Source organism: Typopeltis vanoorti, chromosome 7 (genome assembly GCF_054136105.1).
Source record: "Typopeltis vanoorti isolate ZY-2024b chromosome 7, IOZ_Tvanoo_1.0, whole genome shotgun sequence".
NCBI classification, from domain to species: domain Eukaryota; kingdom Metazoa; phylum Arthropoda; class Arachnida; order Uropygi; family Thelyphonidae; genus Typopeltis; species Typopeltis vanoorti.
Genome location: NC_143555.1, coordinates 85,422,887 through 85,442,518, shown reverse-complemented (window position 1 = coordinate 85,442,518; position 19,632 = coordinate 85,422,887). Strand labels below are relative to the sequence as shown.

General features: G+C 33.6%; 1 protein-coding gene across 1 annotated transcript in view; it reads left to right on the top strand.

The window, feature by feature from the left end:
• LOC150104829 (uncharacterized) overlaps positions 1–19,632 on the top strand; it is a 65,560-nt gene that overhangs the window by 7,245 nt on the left and 38,683 nt on the right. Inside the window, exons 5-8 of the mRNA XM_090395070.1 lie at positions 737–954; positions 1,116–1,405; positions 3,471–3,689; positions 6,908–6,983. Coding sequence (XP_090251196.1) covers positions 737–954; positions 1,116–1,405; positions 3,471–3,689; positions 6,908–6,983 — 803 coding nt within the window. The remainder of the gene's footprint in view (positions 1–736; positions 955–1,115; positions 1,406–3,470; positions 3,690–6,907; positions 6,984–19,632) is intronic.

Here is a 19,632-nt window from a genome sequence, read left to right as displayed (position 1 = left end):
TAACATTTCTGTTTTTCATAATTTTTGTCAAGTTTACCAGAGCTTTTTTCACTAAATCTATCCTTCTTTTAATTTCATCTTAATACACTATCAATTATTATTCTAGATCTAAGTAAATCATAGCTTCCAACAACCTCTAACTTTAGTCATAAATTCATCCAAACTGCTAGTAGCCATCGTTGTTGTTGTTTAGTGATATTTAAATTAAGCCCTGCTTTTTTTGTTCTCCCTCTTGACTAACAGAATTAATTGCTCCACATCTTCCTTAGTTTCTGCCATGAGACTTGTATCGCCTGCATAATACCGTAAATTATTTAATTGTCTGGCTCCAATCTTAATTTTTGCTGGTTCTTTGTCTAAGTCAGCTATTTCAATAATATATTTACTATAGATGTTAAAAGATAGGGTGATAATATAAAGTTTCTTAGCTCATGCAGTTCTCTGATTAATAGAATAAATCATATACGTTAATTTAAAATTGGGAAGTTGAAAGCAACAGTTAATATTGCGCCATTTTGTCAAACAATATAACTAATATAGTTTAAGTTTTTTTCCCTATATAAATGATTAGGATATAGAAACGAACAAGCGCGTGTGTTTGAACCTGAAAAGATAATAATATGCTGTGAGGTATGAGAAGATCAACTCGCCACTGATCAGAAGTATGTGTTTATTTTTCATAACCATTTAATCACTTCAGCATAGTACAGAATGTCATATCGTATTTCTCTTCTAGGTGTAAATCAACCTCCTCGCAATGAATCTGGTAGAATACTTCTAGCATTCTTTTTGATGGGAGTAACAATTATTATGTGGAGTTTCAACAGTAATTTAGAATCCGTGTTAGCAACATATGAAACCAGTGATACTGTTGACACTCTCGCCGATCTCTTAAAGAACAAAAAGTTAATTCCAGTGATTGAAAGTGGTTCTTCAACGGTTCCTTTATTTCAGGTGAGGAATTGAAATGAGAAATTTGGGAGAAATAATGTAATTTCAAATTCAATCTCACCATTTTCAAGTGTTATCACATTTTTCATTATAATTGTTAACTAAACTTTATACTGAATATTTAGATTCTGCTTAAACTGATATCTCACTCTGTATGATTACAGGAAAATGAAAATCCAATTTACCAACGTGTGTGGGAAAGAATTGAGCAGAACAATGACTCCATGGTGTCTTCCTCAAGTTTGTTAAAGGACGTTCTGCTGGATAAAGTCGAACGAGGCACTCATGCTGTCATTGCCAATTCTGTGTCCATTCGCTATGCTCTTGCACAAAGACGCACAAGAAAGAAACCTTGTCAATACCATATCAGCCCAAAAGGTTTCTATTCGAAGTCTCTGGTGATGATATTTGACAAGGCAATGGCTATAGGAACAAAAGAAATTTTCAACAACAGGTTACGAACACAATTTTGATTAAACCATTGAAAATGTACTGTATATGAAATTTCGGGTTTCTCTTTGAAAATATTTGAAGTTTTATTATTTTTTTATATTGCTATGGCCTTTAACTCAAATTAGATGTTGTTAATACAATTTTCCTCTTTATTTCTCAAACTTGGCTGGAGAGCAGATACATTAACCACTCGGCCAACCAGGCCGGCACATATATCACATTATATATCACATATATGATACATCCCATCTGGTCACATCATACCTAATCTTCCTTTTACAGAATTTGAGGAATGAACTTCCAAGATATAAAAGCACGGTCCTGTCCGCGTGCCATCTTTCTCTACCCTAAATCAGCATCGTGGACATCATGTGCTTTTAGCAGTAATCAGAAACTGATTCTTGCGCCTGCGTACACAATTTCCTATTTCAAGTTATGCATGTTGCATTTATAAATAAATCTACCAAAGCCGTTTATTCACCTAAACGGGCTCATTTAGTCCTAAATAAATTTTGTACACTACTGGACAGCCGATCTCCATCCTTCAAGCCTTCATATAATGAGCTCATGCTCAATGAAACTGCCAGAATCTCGTTTTTCTTAACCTTAATATGGTATTATTTGTAATAATGTGAGTTTTATGGTCGATTTTTGAGATGCGGAGTTGAAAACCAATTTTCCGGAAGAAGAAATAAAGCTATTGCCCTTGCCAAAGATTCGATAACTGAATGAAAGTACCATTCTAGTTGCTAACTAGAAACACCTATAACGCTATAGATACAAACACCATTTCCACAGGCATCACATGAGGCATTTTCCTGCAGTCAATTTTTTCTTCCTAAAAAAATAGAAAGCGATCATATCATCAGTATGACTCATCCTGCATAAGTGAAGATTCGTCGTTTTCATTCATGTTTACTTATTGTCCATCTCAACAGAAGCAATTTTGAGTTTTCTAAAGGCATATATCATCTGGGTATCCTAATATTATTGTTCTCTTTGTGTTATCTTTTACTGTTTCTCGAATACATTTTTCTAATACTAAATTAAAAAGGATGGACAAAAGTGTATCTCCTTGTTTCAATCATGTCTTAGTATTAAAAGCTTCACATGTAAATTCCATTAGCTAATACTATGCTTCGGCTGTCAGTGGTGCAAATTTTGATTGAAGTATTATTTTATGTGGCATTCCTAGTTCATCTAATACTCCCCCAGAGTCGTTCTGCACAAATGCTATAATATGCTTTTCTAAAGTCTACAAATAAAATATGGATCTGCAGATTATATTCCCATTTTTTCCAGTATCTGTCTAAGTGTAAAAATTTGGTCAGCTATTTGTCAATTTCTTCAGAATCCTGCTTGATATTCAACAATATTTTCTTCAGCATTGGTTAGATTCTCGTTTTAGTATAATATTATATAAAATTTTGTAACCCGCTTACAGCAGCGATATTCCCCTGTAATTGCCACATTCATATTGTTGCCATTTTTATATATTGGAATGATTAGCGATTCTTTCCATTCTGAGGGTATCTCCTCCCTTTTCCATATTAAATTCACTAGCTTATGTGTTTGAATGGTTAGTTACTTCCCTCATATTTAATATGGATAATATCACCAACTGTTAATTTAAAAAAAAAAACGTAATCTTTGATTATGAAAAAAAGTTATTTTATTCCATTAATAATTTTTTTGGAATTTTAATTCTAATTATATCTTTAAACATATGTTTGAAGAAATAGTGCTGTCGTGAAGAAACCTGTACATTTTAAAGGCGTTCTACTTTATTTTTTTATATTTACTTTATTGCTTTTCAATAGTAAACTATTTTTATTTAAATAAACAATAATGGCAATTTATCACTTTAAAATATAATTTTGCGAAAGAATTTTATTATTAATTTTTGAAAGTAAAACAAGATAAATTTCGATTGGGTAATTTTCATTTTATTAATTATTTTTAACAATTTTATTTAAAGTTACAATATTTAATATTTTGCCTTAATTTCTTATTTTGAACATTATAAACCACAACCTAAAATTCGTCATTGTACAACTTCTTTGCAGAATTATTTCGTACGTCGAAGCAGGTGTGATGAATCTAGATGTTGCGAAGGAAGTACAGAATTATATTCACTGCATATATGTGGATCCTGGAGGAATCCATCCTTTGAATGTAGACGACATCACAGGAATTTTGCTGTTGTGGGCAGTAGTGATTACCATCGGCGCACTTGTGCTGTCTCTTGAGGTTACTCTTAACAAATGTTATCAATATAAGAGCAGGTAAAAAGCCTTTTTTTTTATTTATTTACCGTTATACAGTGGAAATAATATATTATGCGTTCTCGTGTTCTGTTCCTCATTTCTCAAAACAGACGAGAAGAACACGCCCAATTAATACACTAGCCTCATGGCTTTAATTTCTGCTGTCATAATTAAAAATAACAACAGCATAGCCTTTTGACGAACAGGTAGAAAGGAAAATTGATTGAAAAATCAAGTGATACGAGAACATTTAATTTTAATTCATAAGAATACGTTAAGAGAACTCTGTCAAGAAGGATGAGCTTTAAAATGAAACGTAGACACTGGTGTTTAAATAATTTAAATTAAACTTGTTTGCATAAGTATTTATGTTATAAGGAATAACGAACTCTCTTATGTAAGCCGAAAGAAGAAAAAAATCCGATAATTAATAGCCTGCCTGCAGAGGAACAAAAATTGAATTTCATAGGCTTTTTTTTTTTTTTTTGAAACTATGCTTAAAAATAAACCTGCTAACGTGTTTTATTCACTAAAGGAAGTACGAGAGGAAGTTTTAGCCCCAACTAACTTTTGGAGACTGAGGGGAAGTTAATCTGCACCTTTAGTTTATTAGAGATTGCTTGCCCAAACTGCCAGCTCGCAATCTCTAACTCAATCGCAATAAATTGTGGTCTGAAAGAGTTCAAGAGTTCTACAGTCGATTTTCTTGAGTTGATTGAATAATAACCCGAGTTTTGTTGGTAATGAAACTCTAATTACCATTGATAGAGATCGATTAACTCCGGATTTGGTCGAAGAGAGGCTTAGAAAAACGTTTCTCTAATCGGAGATTAGAATCGAACTTCAACTCTCTTCTTCGGACTGTTTAGCGATATGAATGCGAAACATTTCCCCCGGTACTATTTTATTAAACCAATAATGGATATATATACATAATAGTAAATAATATTTACCCTATATACATATGCTTTTACTCTGAGAGATATCAGTGTTTATTAGAGTTATTTAATTTTGTGAACTTGACCTCTCAATACGTAATACGTGTTTTCATCCATCCTCTGTAATTCAATAATGCTACAAACTATCTTGGTTTATATGTGAGTTCATTCCTGCTTTCGTTTTACCAATTATTTTTTAGATTATTTTATATCTAAAACTTAGATCTTATTATATGTGTGACATACATCGGTTTTGTGCCACACTTATTTCTAAACACATAAGAATCGCTATATACTAATAATTACATCATTAATTGCATTCATTTTTATACAGTTAATTAGTTATTCCATTTCTTTTTACTATTATTAAATATACAAACTTTTTATAATTTCCGCGCATTGTTGTTTGCTTACACTTCCTAACCTCTCTTTTAGCTAAAATAGCATTCCATTTATTACTGGTAGCATGTATCGTTTCACAATACTCCAAATTTCTTCGTATTTTTTTTTAGATATATCACAATAAATCACATGTAGCTGAGTGTTTCTGGTTCTTTACATAAGTGACAGGTTGCAAAACCGTCCAGAGGTACCTTTTTTTCTCAGTTGCATTCCTCAGTTATTGTGTGTTGTACTTATTTGATAGAGAACCTCCGTAGCTCAGTCAGTACAGACGAAGCCATTTGGTTGGGAAGACCTTGGTTCCATTCCCATCAGTAACGTGAGGAACCTTTGTCTGTCTAAAGGTGAGTTAGCCAGTCTCACGGAGGTATTTTCATCCCCCGGAAACTCTAGTTTTTGTCCCCCAGAACAGGCAAATCGGCCCCGTGAATACACACATTGCAGACATAAGTATTCTTGGAAAGGTCGTGGGCACTTAAGTGCTCTTTAGGACCACTGATAGGATACGACTCATCTGATGATGGAGAGCAGCTTCTAATGTTTATCCAGACTTTTTTATGTGAATTTATGCTCGATTTTTTTATTTATTTATCGAAATATATAACAAGCTGTAACTATCATATTTAATCTTTTGCTACACTACTGCAGAAGATTTTGCAGTTTCCACATAAGCTTACGTTAAATGTTCAACCCCATTGATTAAGATGTAACAAACATGCATTTTATATAAATGTTTTTGTATAATATTATTATTACAAAACACCTCCAGGGAATCCAAAGGCTCATCGAGGGATGACACCTACTCTACAGCTCTCGGTTTCACACCACTCCAGCAGCCGCAACTACCTTCATCATCTACGCCAACGCCATCTACCGCCCATGTCCACGGAGAGATTCGAACCCGCAGGATCTGGAGAGCATCTGGAGAGCGGATACGCTAACTACTCGGCCAACCAAGCCGTATATAAAAATACATTCTTAACATTTAAAACTATTACTGTAGTTCTGGAGAAATGCCACAGCTAAAAAATGCTTATGGCCCAAGGCTATATGCATAATTGCAGCGTATATCTTTCGCAATTTTATCGGGCAAAAATGTTTAATTACTCTTTAAATTGTATTTTTGTGAATTTAGAATATAAAACGTAAATTTAACTTACCTTTAAAAAATTAGAGTCAAAGATATTTGTCACTAGGGCTGAGTAAGTGAGATATTTATCACACGTGACAAAGGAAGAAGACAAATGTTTACAATGATATAGAGTTTATTATAAGTAAAAACGAAAATGCCAGCTTTTGCATTCACAAATGAAATATTGCATCTAAATTTATAGCATAGTTCTGCTATTAGAACATAGATGGAGCCACAGGAAATCCTTTCAACAATCTTCGATTTTTATTTTATTTTCAGTTTTTATTATTTATTTTTAAAATTATTATTCAAAATTAAATAAAAAAATTAATTTTTATAATATTTAAAATTAATTAATATTAAATGTAATAACTTTAATTCGCAAATAAATAAATAAAATACCAAAATCAATTTTTTTAATTTCATTAAAAAATATTATTAAATAAATTTAATTCACATTAAACTTATTTTGTATAAATTAAATAAATTATTAATTAAATTAATTACGATTATTTCATTTGTTTAATATGAATTAAATTTATTTATATGAATCGATGAAATGGTAACGGCGATCCTTGGGTGGGATTCACATATTAGTATATTAGCATTAGTACATTAAGGAATTAAAATAATAAAGGGAGTTACGTTAATTAATTTAATTTAATAAAGAGACACTAATGATATCAACGTTTATCAAGTTCATTTTAATTTCATTTTGAAAGCAGAAGAGGCTTAAAAACTTTTATTATTTTTTCTGCTTTCAGGCGTAAACAGCGAAAGATAAATGCAAAACGACTTCTTCGGAAACTAAAGAGGAAAAGATTGAAGTCCAAGCAGCCGGTACGAGTGTTTCAAATTACTGAATCTCAAGAAAAATTAACATAGTCCGAGCTGATGTATAGCAACCATCAAATATGTCTTTTTTTATTTGAAAAACATTTTTTCCAAAACGGTTCATTAATTCAGGCCAATGGAACTTTCTTCTAACATATCTTAAAAAATATAGCTCAAGTGATTAGCAATAAAAATCTTCCAAAATTTTCCATTGAAACGTGTGTGTGTGTGTGTGTGTGTGTGTGTGTGTGTGTGTGTGTGTGTGTGTGTGTGTGTGTGTGTGTGTGTGTGTGTGTGTGTGTGTGTGTGTGTGTGTGTGTGTGTGTGTGTGTGTGTGTGTGTGTGTGTGTGTGTGTGTGTGATCTATCCAGTTCCATTTCTTATAAACTGCTTAAACTCTTTTTATATATATTCATGTTCTGAATAACTAATTAAACATATATGTATTTATTAAAAAAAAAATAAATCCAAAAAACATCAATATTTGTTTTACGTAGTACCATTTCCTGACTCTTATGTACTTAATTCTTCTGATCCTAATCACCAGTCCACAATAGTCCGCTATACACTCACCAAACTGGGATAGTTCTGAAATTATTTATAAATGCTATGATGAAGTTAAAATAACGATCTTGGAATCAACAGAAATCCTGTTCCCATTAATGTTAGCCACAGCCTTTCTGATTGTTACATCTCTGTCACTCAGCTATGGCGGTCTCGAGACCACTCCTTGTGCACGAGAACCACAACAAAACTAGTGTGTGCTCTTGTTCTCTCTCTCTCTCTCTCTCTCTCTCTCTCTCTCTCTCTCTCTCTATATATATATATATATATATATATATATATATATATATATATATATATATATATATATAGAGAGAGAGAGAGAGAGAGAGAGAGAGAGAGAGAGAGAGAGAGAGAGAGAGCCGTATATTTGCACACCCACGGAATAGCAATATCATCGATATTATATTTTTGCATTTATTCCCCAAACCTGGTTTCGCGTGATTCCTAAAATTAAACACGATATACTAATGCTTCATGAAATACGTTTTAGACTCGTAAATATTGCACCACATTCGCGTTAATAGCTCGAGTGTGCGATCACAAATACGGACACCTCTGATCCCCTTGGAACAGACGTTCAGATGGCGCAGAGGTTCAAATACTTAGCATTCTAGTGGTCTTAAACCACCCAGAAGGCGAGGCAGGGTGTGCGCTGAGACAATAACATCCAGAAATCAGTGGCTCTGACTGGTTATTGTGTGAAGCAATCCAATTGAAAGTTGTCATTTTTCATGATTTGCTAGTTTTGTTATCTGAGTTTCATCTGTGTTCAGCACGCCGATATAGACAAGTAATTTTCTATAAATAATTTTTAACGTTTTTGCCGATATTTGCAAATGGGAAACAGTGTTGACGATCTACTGAATGTCCCGTTTTCTTCCAGAACTTTCACAGATTGTAAAATTGATTATAGTCCAAGGAGGTTGGAACTTTTGTATAAGTAAGTAAAATGAGTTATTTCAGCCTTTATTTGGCCAATCCGAAAAAAATAATAATTTCCCAAGTGATTACTTTTTTCCGATTTCTGTATAGAAATCGGAAAAAGAATATATTTTATTGCTCCTGTCTCGTGCTACATTTTCTCAGTTTTGTGTACTGCTTAATGTGTGCAGTTATTCGTTATGGATCTACAACTCAATATATTTGTATACGTTCAAAAATGTATTTGCATTCCTACAACAGAAATAAATGGTGAAATCGTATAAATTTAAGAAAAAAAACAATGATAATCTCTTATCAATGCAGTGAATTCCTTTTCCAGAATATCAGCATGCAACATAAAATTTGAGCGATTAAAAGGTCCAGCCTATGCCATTGTCTGATTTGCGGTAAATGAACCAGACCGTCTCTCAATGACTAAGTTAGCTTTATTTTATTTAAAAAATGCTTGGAAACTTCCTTCTCTATACACTAAATTTTAAATCTTTCGCAAGCAAGATTTTACGAAACAACCACTGGACCATGAAAGATTTATGTAAATACGGATACAGTATTATCCTTACAGGTATGGCACAAACAGGTGGATAGCAAATACTCCTTTTATAATAATAATAATAATGATAATTATTATTATTATTTATTTTTTCTATATTGCATACATTTGTTACAGTTATTACATACATTACTTACATTTGTTTACATGTGACACTTACATTACGTACATTTGTTAACATATAATACATACATTACATATAATGGTTTACATGTGATACGTATATTACATCATTTGGTTACATATGATACATCTTGGATGAGAACTAATTTCTATGCTTTCATCCTCGAAGCTTATATGTAAGCTTATCTGAGGATGACACTAGTTGGTTATTATTTATTGGTTTTTTTGCTTTGTTTGAAAGCTACGAAATCTTTGATTGAGAAATTCCTGCGCGCGCGCGCTTAGAGCTCTTTTCAGGCAATTGTAGTTTGTAAGGTTTCTGTATTCAAAAGGTAATTTGTTTATCATGTCTGGGATGTAGAAGTTTCGCGTGGCCTTTCCGTAGTGATTATTGTATTTATATGTGATATAATTAGTTGTCTGAGGTCTTGTTATACGGTATGTATTTCTGGCTGTCGTGTAGTTGGCGTTAAAATAATGTTTTAGCAAAGCTGCATAGTGACATAAATGTTTTGCTCTCAGTATTTTGTGTTTTGACATTGCAGTGTATATAAAGGTCTATAATTTTTTTATTTATTTTATTTTATTTTTTTTATTTTAACATTTTTATTATTTATCAGATAAATTACAATCATTATAGGAACACAATTATGCATAACAAATACTTTCTCGTACATAAGGTTTTTTAAAATAATAATAATAACAATAACTGTTTACAACGTATATTATTATAATATTCATAATGATGATTATTACAGATATTTCTTTGCAATTTTACACTCTGTATATACAATATCAATGGATATAATCACTCTATATTGCATACTTTTGTTACAGTTATTACATACATTACATACATTTCATTACATATGATACTTACATTACATACATTGGTTTACATGTGATACGTACATTACATGTATTTGGTTACATATGATACATCTTGGATGAGAACTAATTTCTCTGCTTTCATCCTCGAAGCTTATATGTAAGATACTTATTTGAGGATGACACCAGTTGGTTATTATTTATTTATTATTATTATTTTTTTTGCTGTGTTAGGAAGCTACGAAATACACACACACACACACACACACACACACACACACACACACACACACACACACACACACACACACACACACACACACACACACACACACACACACACACACACACACACACACACACACACACACACACACACAATAACTTGGAATATATTGATGCGTCACTGAACTGGAAGCGTGAACGAATATATTGTGTTTCATTACGTTTGTATGGTATTTTGGGTGCGTGTTTCTTGTTCATAGTATGTCCTTAGAGCTCTTTTCAGGCTATTGTAGTTTGTAAGGTTTCTGTATTCAAAAGGTAATTTGTTTATCATGTCTGGGATGTAGAAGTTTCGCATGGCCTTTCCGTAGTGATTATTGTATTTATATGTGATATAATTAGTTGTCTGAGGTCTTGTTATACGGTATGTATTTCTGACTGTCCTGTAGTTGGTATTGAAATAATGTTTTAGCAAAGCTTCATAGTGACATATATGTTTTGCTGTCAGTATTTTGTGTCTGACATTGCAGTATATATAAAGTCGTTATTTTCTCTTTGTTCCCAAAAGATCAGTTTTATCATTTTGTACTGTAGCGACATTAATCTATTTAATTTGTAGGGTGCACAGAAAGCATACGTTGTTATAGCGTATCTTAGTTTATTTTGGCATAGTGCTTTGTATATTAGTGTTTTTAGGCGTATGGGAACTATGTCTTTTAACCTGTAGAGTTTGCCACTTATTGTTTGGAGTTTCTTGTGTACATGGTTTCTGTGGCTATTCCAGTTCATATCTGCATCGAAGTAAATTCCAAGGTATCGTATTGTTTCAACCTGAGTGATTGTAGTGGCTTTGCTGTTCTGTATGTTTTTTATGTTGGAAAGTGGATGTTGGGTGGTTATATATTTGTTATCAACTGGTCAGGTCAGTGGATTTCTGAATATCATAAATTTTGTCTTTTCTGAGTTTAGGTGTATGGAGTTTTTCATGAGCCAGTCTATGATCAGATTTATGTCATGTTGCATATTTGTTTGGGCTATGATTGCGTTATTGTGGATGGATATTATTGCTGTATCGTCTGCGTATTGGAATATCTTACCTTTGAGTTGTAGCTGATTAATATCGTCCGTGTAAATGTTGAATAGAGTTGGGGAGAATACAGCTCCCTGTGGTACTCCACAGGTTGCTGGTAGCTCTCTGCTTCGGTTTGATCCGATACGTGTGATATGCTTTCTATTTTGAAGGTAGTTTGTAAACCACATGTGAAGAGACCCATCTATTCCAACATGCCTGAGCTTTTCTAACAAGGTTTGATGTGTGAGTGTATCGAATGCTTTAGTTAGATCAATAAAGACTACCATGGCAATTTTGTTTTTGTCTAAGGCGGTATTAATTACGTCTGCGAAGTCTTCCAAGAGAGATGTTGTTCCCATATTTTTCTGAAAGCCATATATTGTTTTTGGGGATAATATGAAAGGTCTCTGTGTATGCTGTGAGTTTCTTCAGTATGATCCGCTCCATAATTTGATTTGATAATTGGTAATGTTGCTATGGGTCTGTAATTGCTGATTAAATTTCTTTTTCCATGTGTGTATATGGATGTAATTATGGCGGTCTCCTGTTTTAAATATTTTATTTATTAATTTTAGTAGGATAGGACTTAAATTAGTTGCATGTTGCTTTATATCTTTAGGTCTTATACAATCAATTCCTGGGCCTTTGTTTGGTTTGGTTTGATTTGATGTATTGCAGAGAGAAGTTCTGCTTCTTTTATGGTTGGGAACCATAATGTCTGTTTTGATTGTGGTCCAAGTGGAGGGTCACGTTTTGTGATTGGGGGAATATTTCTGTGCAGTTCTTGAATATAATAATAATAATAATAATAATAATAATAATAATAATAATAATAATAATAATAATAATAATAATAATAATAATAATTCCTGTTAGACAAAACCTCCTGGGATACAAAAACTCATCGAGGGAGTCCATACATCATCACACTAGTTATAATACCATTTCTTAAATTCACTCACAACAAAGGCACTGACCACTTAAACTGGAAAACTGTTCCACGCTCTTATGGTTCTAAGAGAGAAATATCTAGCTCCCACCCCCTGTCGTAATCGCACACATATCTAACTTCCACAGATGCATCCTGATTCTCTCCCCACCTTCCATATGATAAAAACTTTAATACGCCTATGCTGTTCCTTGCAAAATGAGCTCTTGAGGCAAACTGCCCATTTCTCCTTCAGCGTAAGAATATGGACGTCTTTGTTTTCTAGAGGGGGAATTTCGAGCAGCAATGTGTCTTCCTATTACTCTCCAGGCGTGTTCTATGGAGTTGAGATTCGAGGTCTTGCCGGCCATTTAATTCGATTCGATTCGATTAATATCCTTGGTCTCTAGAAGTATCTCCACTGCTCGTGTATGATGCAGTGTGGTATTGTCATTCATAAAAATGAATTATTCGCCTACAGAACAATCGAACAACACGTTGAAAAACTTCTTAATATCGTTCACCAGTTATAATCCCTTTTTCCAGCTACCCACACCATGACCCATAGTACAGCCGTATCTATCTCTTTCAGGAACATTCTCGCGATGGTAAGCAGCACCACTTTTACGACAGTCAAGTGTCGTCTAGAATCGGAGGAAAGATTGCAACGACTCACCTATAAAGAATACATGAGTAGTCCATTGATGTCTTGTCCATTTTTTTATGGATGCAACAGCTCTGAAAACATGCTCAGCGATGAGCTGTAGATAAAGGGACGCAAATTACAGGCCTCGGGCGTATAGGCCTACTTGTCGCAGACGTCTTGCCATAGTTTGTTGAGATATTCGCGTACCTGTGCTCGAATGGAGCCGACTTGCAAGCTGTTCTGCCTTTGTACGTCGATTACGTTTGCTGTTATATCCTAAACTGTGTCTTCATGCTCCGTGGTGGAGCGAGGGAATTTGCTAATCCAATGACCTCTTAGCAAACGTCTGGACTACATGCCATTGGCTTGTAACTCTTCCCAGAGCCTGGATACAAGGCTACGTGAGATTTCAAACCCTCTGGGAATATCATTAATTCTGTGGCTTTCTTCAATCTTTCCAATAATTATTCCCCACCTGAAATCATCTAGATGATTTTTTGAGACATTACAAGACATCTAAATTTGCAATCATTCCTTCACAATAAGAGCTTCCTTCAACCAAAATTCCCTTAGTACAGCCGTCTTTTATTTAATATGTTGAGTGCTACCACGTAATCCCTTTGAGCGCGATTCGAAAATCCCCGCGTTCTAATCGAAATTGTCAGTTATTCAATTTGGGTTTTAATCTTCAGAAATATTGTTCGTCCTTTGGTTTTGGACATCAATGTATATTGTAATAACAGTATACTTGCTAGCAACATTTTTAGGTTATAGTGGATAATATATGCTACATAATTACAAATCACAATGATCAAAAGGAAAACAACTTCTCCCAGTCATATAAGAAAGAAAAATGATCCCTTGTGCGAGGCTAGGTAGTTTTAAAATGATGCAAAACCATGTTACTACCATACCTACTTATGTTATCTCTAAATAGTGATTGCGTACCGAAGAGTTTCATTCCAATTTAAATAATTCATTTACATGAAAGGAGTAACTGGGATATTATTTATTGTTGGACTTGAAAAAGGGCTGTTATCAGGGCAACACTTAATATTTACTCATGGGCAATTGTCAGTTGGTTTATCAATATGTAAATGGTAACAAAGAATTAAAATCCATACATAATATTATTTTAATGAAAAGCTTCTGTAGCTCATTATCTTTCGACGAAGTCTTTTGGGGACAATCCATAAACCAGTACCAGATTTATGATGTTTTTTTATAGACAATCATGTTTTCGATTGTCGCATCTACCTCTAATTCTAGAATGACAATTTCTGGTATTATCATAAAAATCATGCCCAAATCATGTTAGCAAAGGCAGGACAAAACTTGCTCCTGGATTGCAATACGAATATCTCTGATTCGCGATAGATATTTGTGTCGAATACTAGAGTATGAAGTCGGGATGAAACGATGAGGTTGTTCCTACAGTGCTGTATTTCAGAGATCAAATTGTATTTTTTTTTCAACTCCCAATTTCTTCCTATTTACTCTTCTGCTTCTCTCGCTATCATTCCATTGTCAGCTCTGTTAATTCGTTTTTTTTTCTTTTTCTCGCCAACATAGAAACAACCTTTCTTCTTCACGAGTATCCACATAATTATCACGCATGTCTCTTTCATTATATTATCCGCGTGCGTTTTTTGAACTCTGTTCAATTCAAGCACGCAACTACTGATTGGAAGCGCTGCTTTAAAACCAGTTCACGTAGTTTTGTGTTACAGAGCAGCTGTCAGAAGGATCTCCTTTTCAAAAACTTCAGGTATTGTGAACACCACTCTTTTTATATATGAACGAATTTTCCTGATTGTCCGTGTAGCAACTGTTTTTCAACACACATCATAAGGCATATCCGTTATGTTACTAGTAGGCTTATGACACTTCCGTATGTTGGTTGTTTTTCAATTTACGGCCGAAGCATCTAGAGCTATGTGGCCGGTGTATTATGTCTATTAATAGATATATACTTTTTCCAAAATAAGTGATACTTTAACTCAGTAGACTAAATTCATCTCCACATAAAGACAATCACAATGGGGTCCGTGACTTATTGATTGAAAGAGGAATACAACATCTACTCGGTCAACTAGGTTGACGTCATACACCTTACCATTGCATGACAGACTTGATAAATCTGATAATTGCATGCATGAAGGAATTAACATACATAAAGTTATCTGTTTTCCTAAATGAATCTTTGAAACACTTTAAAATTTGTTTGCCATCCAAATACTGTTATTTTTAAACGTTAGTGTATTGTTGCAGCAATGATTAGGGTATGGAATAAAAATAAAATAAAAAATCGCCGATAAAAAAATTATTTTTCGATATTTCATGCATTTTACTCAAGCCAAAACAGTAGAAATGCAATTAAATTTTCATTGTACGTCTAAACGAACATTTGTTTTCTGTTGGATCATTCATACAGTAATGCAAGTCACTTCCATAAAAAAAATATATTATTCGATATTCAATTCAACAATAAGCCAATTTATCTTGCGAAACTGACCTTTGCTATCAAGGTATTATTTCAAATAAAAAAAGACATGCAAGAAACGCATTACTCTGCTTTTGTTATTATAGTTCATTCGACATTTCATTAAACGTAATGAATTAGTAACAATGCACAGAACTTGATGACTGTGTACCTCAATGGAAGTTTCGTTTACATTCCTTAGCGCTAAACCGAACGAAGAAAGAGCGTCACAAGTTCGATTCTAGTCGCGGACTTATTCTGAACTTTTTTTTTCGACCGGTTCCCGAGTTAGTCGATCTCTTGCACGAGCAAGCGGGTTTTTCTCCCAGAAACTCTGGTTTTTCGTTTCGTAAACTCAAGAAAATTGACCGTAGAACCCACACTATTTTCTGAGATTAAAAATATTGTGTTAGGGTTAGGTACCACGAGATGGCAACAGTTGTTAGCAGTCTCTTCACTGTGTGCCGCTTAATTAGTGATAGCCTTGTGCCAGCTATCTCTGATTGGCTACCAGTGGAGATTGAATTGTTCCACTCAGTCTCCAAAAGTTAGATACGGCTAAAACAGCCTCGCCTACTCCCAATAAGGGAATAAAAGGCGTTAGCTGATTTATTTTTTTGTACAGAACATTACCGCTGTTTTTTTTTTAAAAAAACAGCTTGCAAAGAATAGCTGTATTGGTTTTTTTAAAGTGAGTTTGGTTGAAAACTCACATAGAGCCACAATGAAGGTAATGATTAAGAGATTTTCTTTTTCTTATCTTCTTTCTCCGCAGACATTTCTACGGGCCGATTGTTCAATCGATTTCTACCAAATCTGAAATTACTCGTTTCTTTATGATTCTTACTGAAAATCCCCTGTAAATGCAGCTTCCTGTGGTTGTCGCAAAGTTAAGCTGATAAGCGCTCAATTCTAAATATAGTGATTTCATAAAAAAATCGCATATGTAAAAAAAAAAAAAGAAAAAGAAAAATGATCACTGAAGATTCATCTTCTCGGGGCTGAAAGTTTGAGTATTTGCTGAATAAAGACAAGATACATTAATTTGCAATCTTAAGAAGACTGTCAATTAAGATCCCCAGACATTCTACTAATCGCATCACCTTGCCACTCTGCATATTGTCTGTTACCCAGAAAATTACACACACACACACACACACACACACACACACACACACACACACACACACACACACACACACACACACACACACACACACACACACACACACACACACACACACACACACACACACACACACACACACACACACACACACACACACACACACACAAATTATAGCAATACAAAGAATGGCCAGTTCTCGTGACTTGACAAACTTCGTTGTTTTGTTGATCTCTGAAAGTAGCGAATCATTCGATTAACATAGAATATTTGAATGTTTAAATAACCTCAATCAATATCTCTTTTCTCCTGATGCTGATTAATCAATTTTATGTCATAAATTATAAATCAAGTATAGAGTAAAATATTATTATTCACGTTCATACAAAGTCTTCTATGAATTCGGAATAAACTACCATTGAATTAATGATCGTCAAATATGAATCGGAATTGTGGGTGTGTGTGTGAGTGGAAGAGAGATATATCGCTCTGTTCTTGCGACTAATCTGAACAATTGATCTAAGCGTCACATTGCTACAATATGCATATTATTATTATATTATCGTTGGTATATGTAGTATGGAGAACCTCTCATACATACGAATATTATCCTTATTCTGGTCTTTGGTTGTCTTACAAATAAGAGGTGCCGTAGGTGAGTACAAAAGTTTATTTTATTTATTTCTTCATTAAGAGAAAATTGTACTATTTAATTGATCATCACTGCTTTAAATTTAGAAACTACATTGAAAAATATTATAATTAAATTATTTATTAAGTCAAATACAATCTGATCTGGCTTTTTAAGATCTTCTATTTCAGACCATTTGTGTTGTATTGCAAGGGTAGACTTTTGTCATTCCAACTCCTCCAAATCGGCTTCAAGATTTCCAAATTTTGAATTCCACAAATCCTTGGTTTTCAGGTCCTCTAACTCAAGTTGAAATGCAGCCTCATCATTTCCAGCAAAAGATGAAAAATTTAATTCGGCAGGATTAATTTCAAGTGGTCGCAATAAAAAAGACATAGTTGCCATGTTCTTTCTAAACCCCTCAAATCTCCCATTAAATTTTTTAGATCGCATATTTACCACAATTTCTTTGAAAAATGTTAAAATTCTGGAATTATTATCAGCTTGTTCTTGTTGATATTTCTTCAACGTAAGAAAATGTATGTGCCTTTCTCTAAGTTCGCCGCAAACAAATATAATATTTGTTCAAATTTTGTTTAATGCAAAACTGCTGTATTTCCCTTTCCCTGTAGTTTGTTATTTAGTGCATTTAAATGGGAAGTCATATCCACCATAAAGTAGAATTTTTGTAACCAATGAGTATCTTCTAACTGTCCATATTCAAGGTCCTTTTGTCTTAGAAACAACTTAACCTCTCCAAGGCAGATGGCAAATCGCATCAACACCGCATCTCTGGAAAGCCATCTTATTCTGTTATGCAAAAGAAGATCGGAATATTCTCAATTGATTTCTTTAAGAAGTTCACAAAATTGCCGATGATGTAGCGGTCTTGCCATTATTTTGTTAACAATTTCTACAACCAAATTCATCACTACTATTATCTCTTTTGGAAAACTTTATGCACAAAGTATCACTTGATGGATTATGGAGTGAAAGGAAACACTTCGTGAAAAATTTGTTTTTTAAATAAAGAAACAAAACCGTTTCTTGTACCTTTCATGCTCGGCGCCCCATCGGTCGCAATAGATATTATTTTGTAAATATTAATACCATTACTTTTCAAGCGAGTGGTAACAGCAGATTCAATGTCTTCTCCACGAGTTTGTCCTGTAAGTGGCAGTATATCGAGTAATTCTTCCTGAGGGTCTTGAGAGTTTACGTATCTACAAATAAGTACAATCTGTGCAATGTCATCCGCATCGCATGATTCGTCACAGGCAATGGAGAATCCTGGTGTTGAATTTAGATCTGTAACCTGCTGATTTGTTATATCTTCTGCCATTCGTATAGTTCTGTCCTTTACAATCTTAGCAGATAATGGCATGTCTTTTATTTTTGTAATTATTTCCGCTTTGTTTTTAAAATCGTAGAAGAGAAATTCGGACATTTTAATAAAATATTCTTTCACATATTCGCCGTCCGTAAAGGTTTTCCTCGTTTAATAACATCTTGAGCGGCAATAAAACTAGCAATAGCTGTATTTATTTCTTGATTCTTTTATCCATTTGGAAAATGAACATTTAGTTAGGTTTACTTGGCGTTGCAGCTCTTCTATGCCTCTTTTCTTTCATCTCCCCGTGGATATGCTTTGTCAAATGTATCGTGTTTATTTTAAAAATGTCTTTGTATATTTGATTTTTTATTGTTTGAAAGCTTTTCATCGCATATTAAACACATTGGAAATCCTGCTGTATTTGCTACAAAAGCGTAGGTTTCGCTTTTGTAGCCATTCACATGTGCTAGCCTAGAGTGACGTATTGGGTTTAATAAATTAAAATGACATAAAACATAACTTAAGTTTAATTGTTTAATTAAAACTCGTGATTTTGTATTGCAAGCGTTATGTTTCTCATCATATTCATAAAATAATTAACGCAGTCCATAGTTAGTAATTCTTACTACCGCATCGTGAATCAAATTAGGAAGATTATTTCGTTCCATTTGCGAAGAGACAAAACCTCTCTCACATAGGATTTTATCTTCGAAAAAATGTTTTCTACGGGATTAAGCATGTACGAATACGGTGAATATCGTGAAAGTAATTTTAATTGGCATGAATAATTAAAACACATATTTGACAAATCAGTGGGTTTATGAATTCTTGCATTATCCATGATAATCCAAGACGAATGTAAAGAAGGATTATCGCGTATATTTTCGAAGAGTTCAAACATGAAAGTATTAAATTTTTCAGCATCTCATGTACTATTTTCAATTGTAAAATGTCCTTCCTTAATTTATTTCAAATGCTATATTTGGGGTTTTAAGTTTCTAATTTAATAAATAACATTCATTTTGCATTATTCAAAAATAGATTGTTTAATAACGAAAAGAGCCGCAATTATTCAAAGAGCCGTATGTGCTCTGAAGCCGCAGGTTGCCGACCGCTGATCTAGAGGCTAACCGTCTAATTAGTGACCAGAAATATGAATTTCGCAACTTTGAATCCATGAATGATTTCGTAGCCCTCATCAG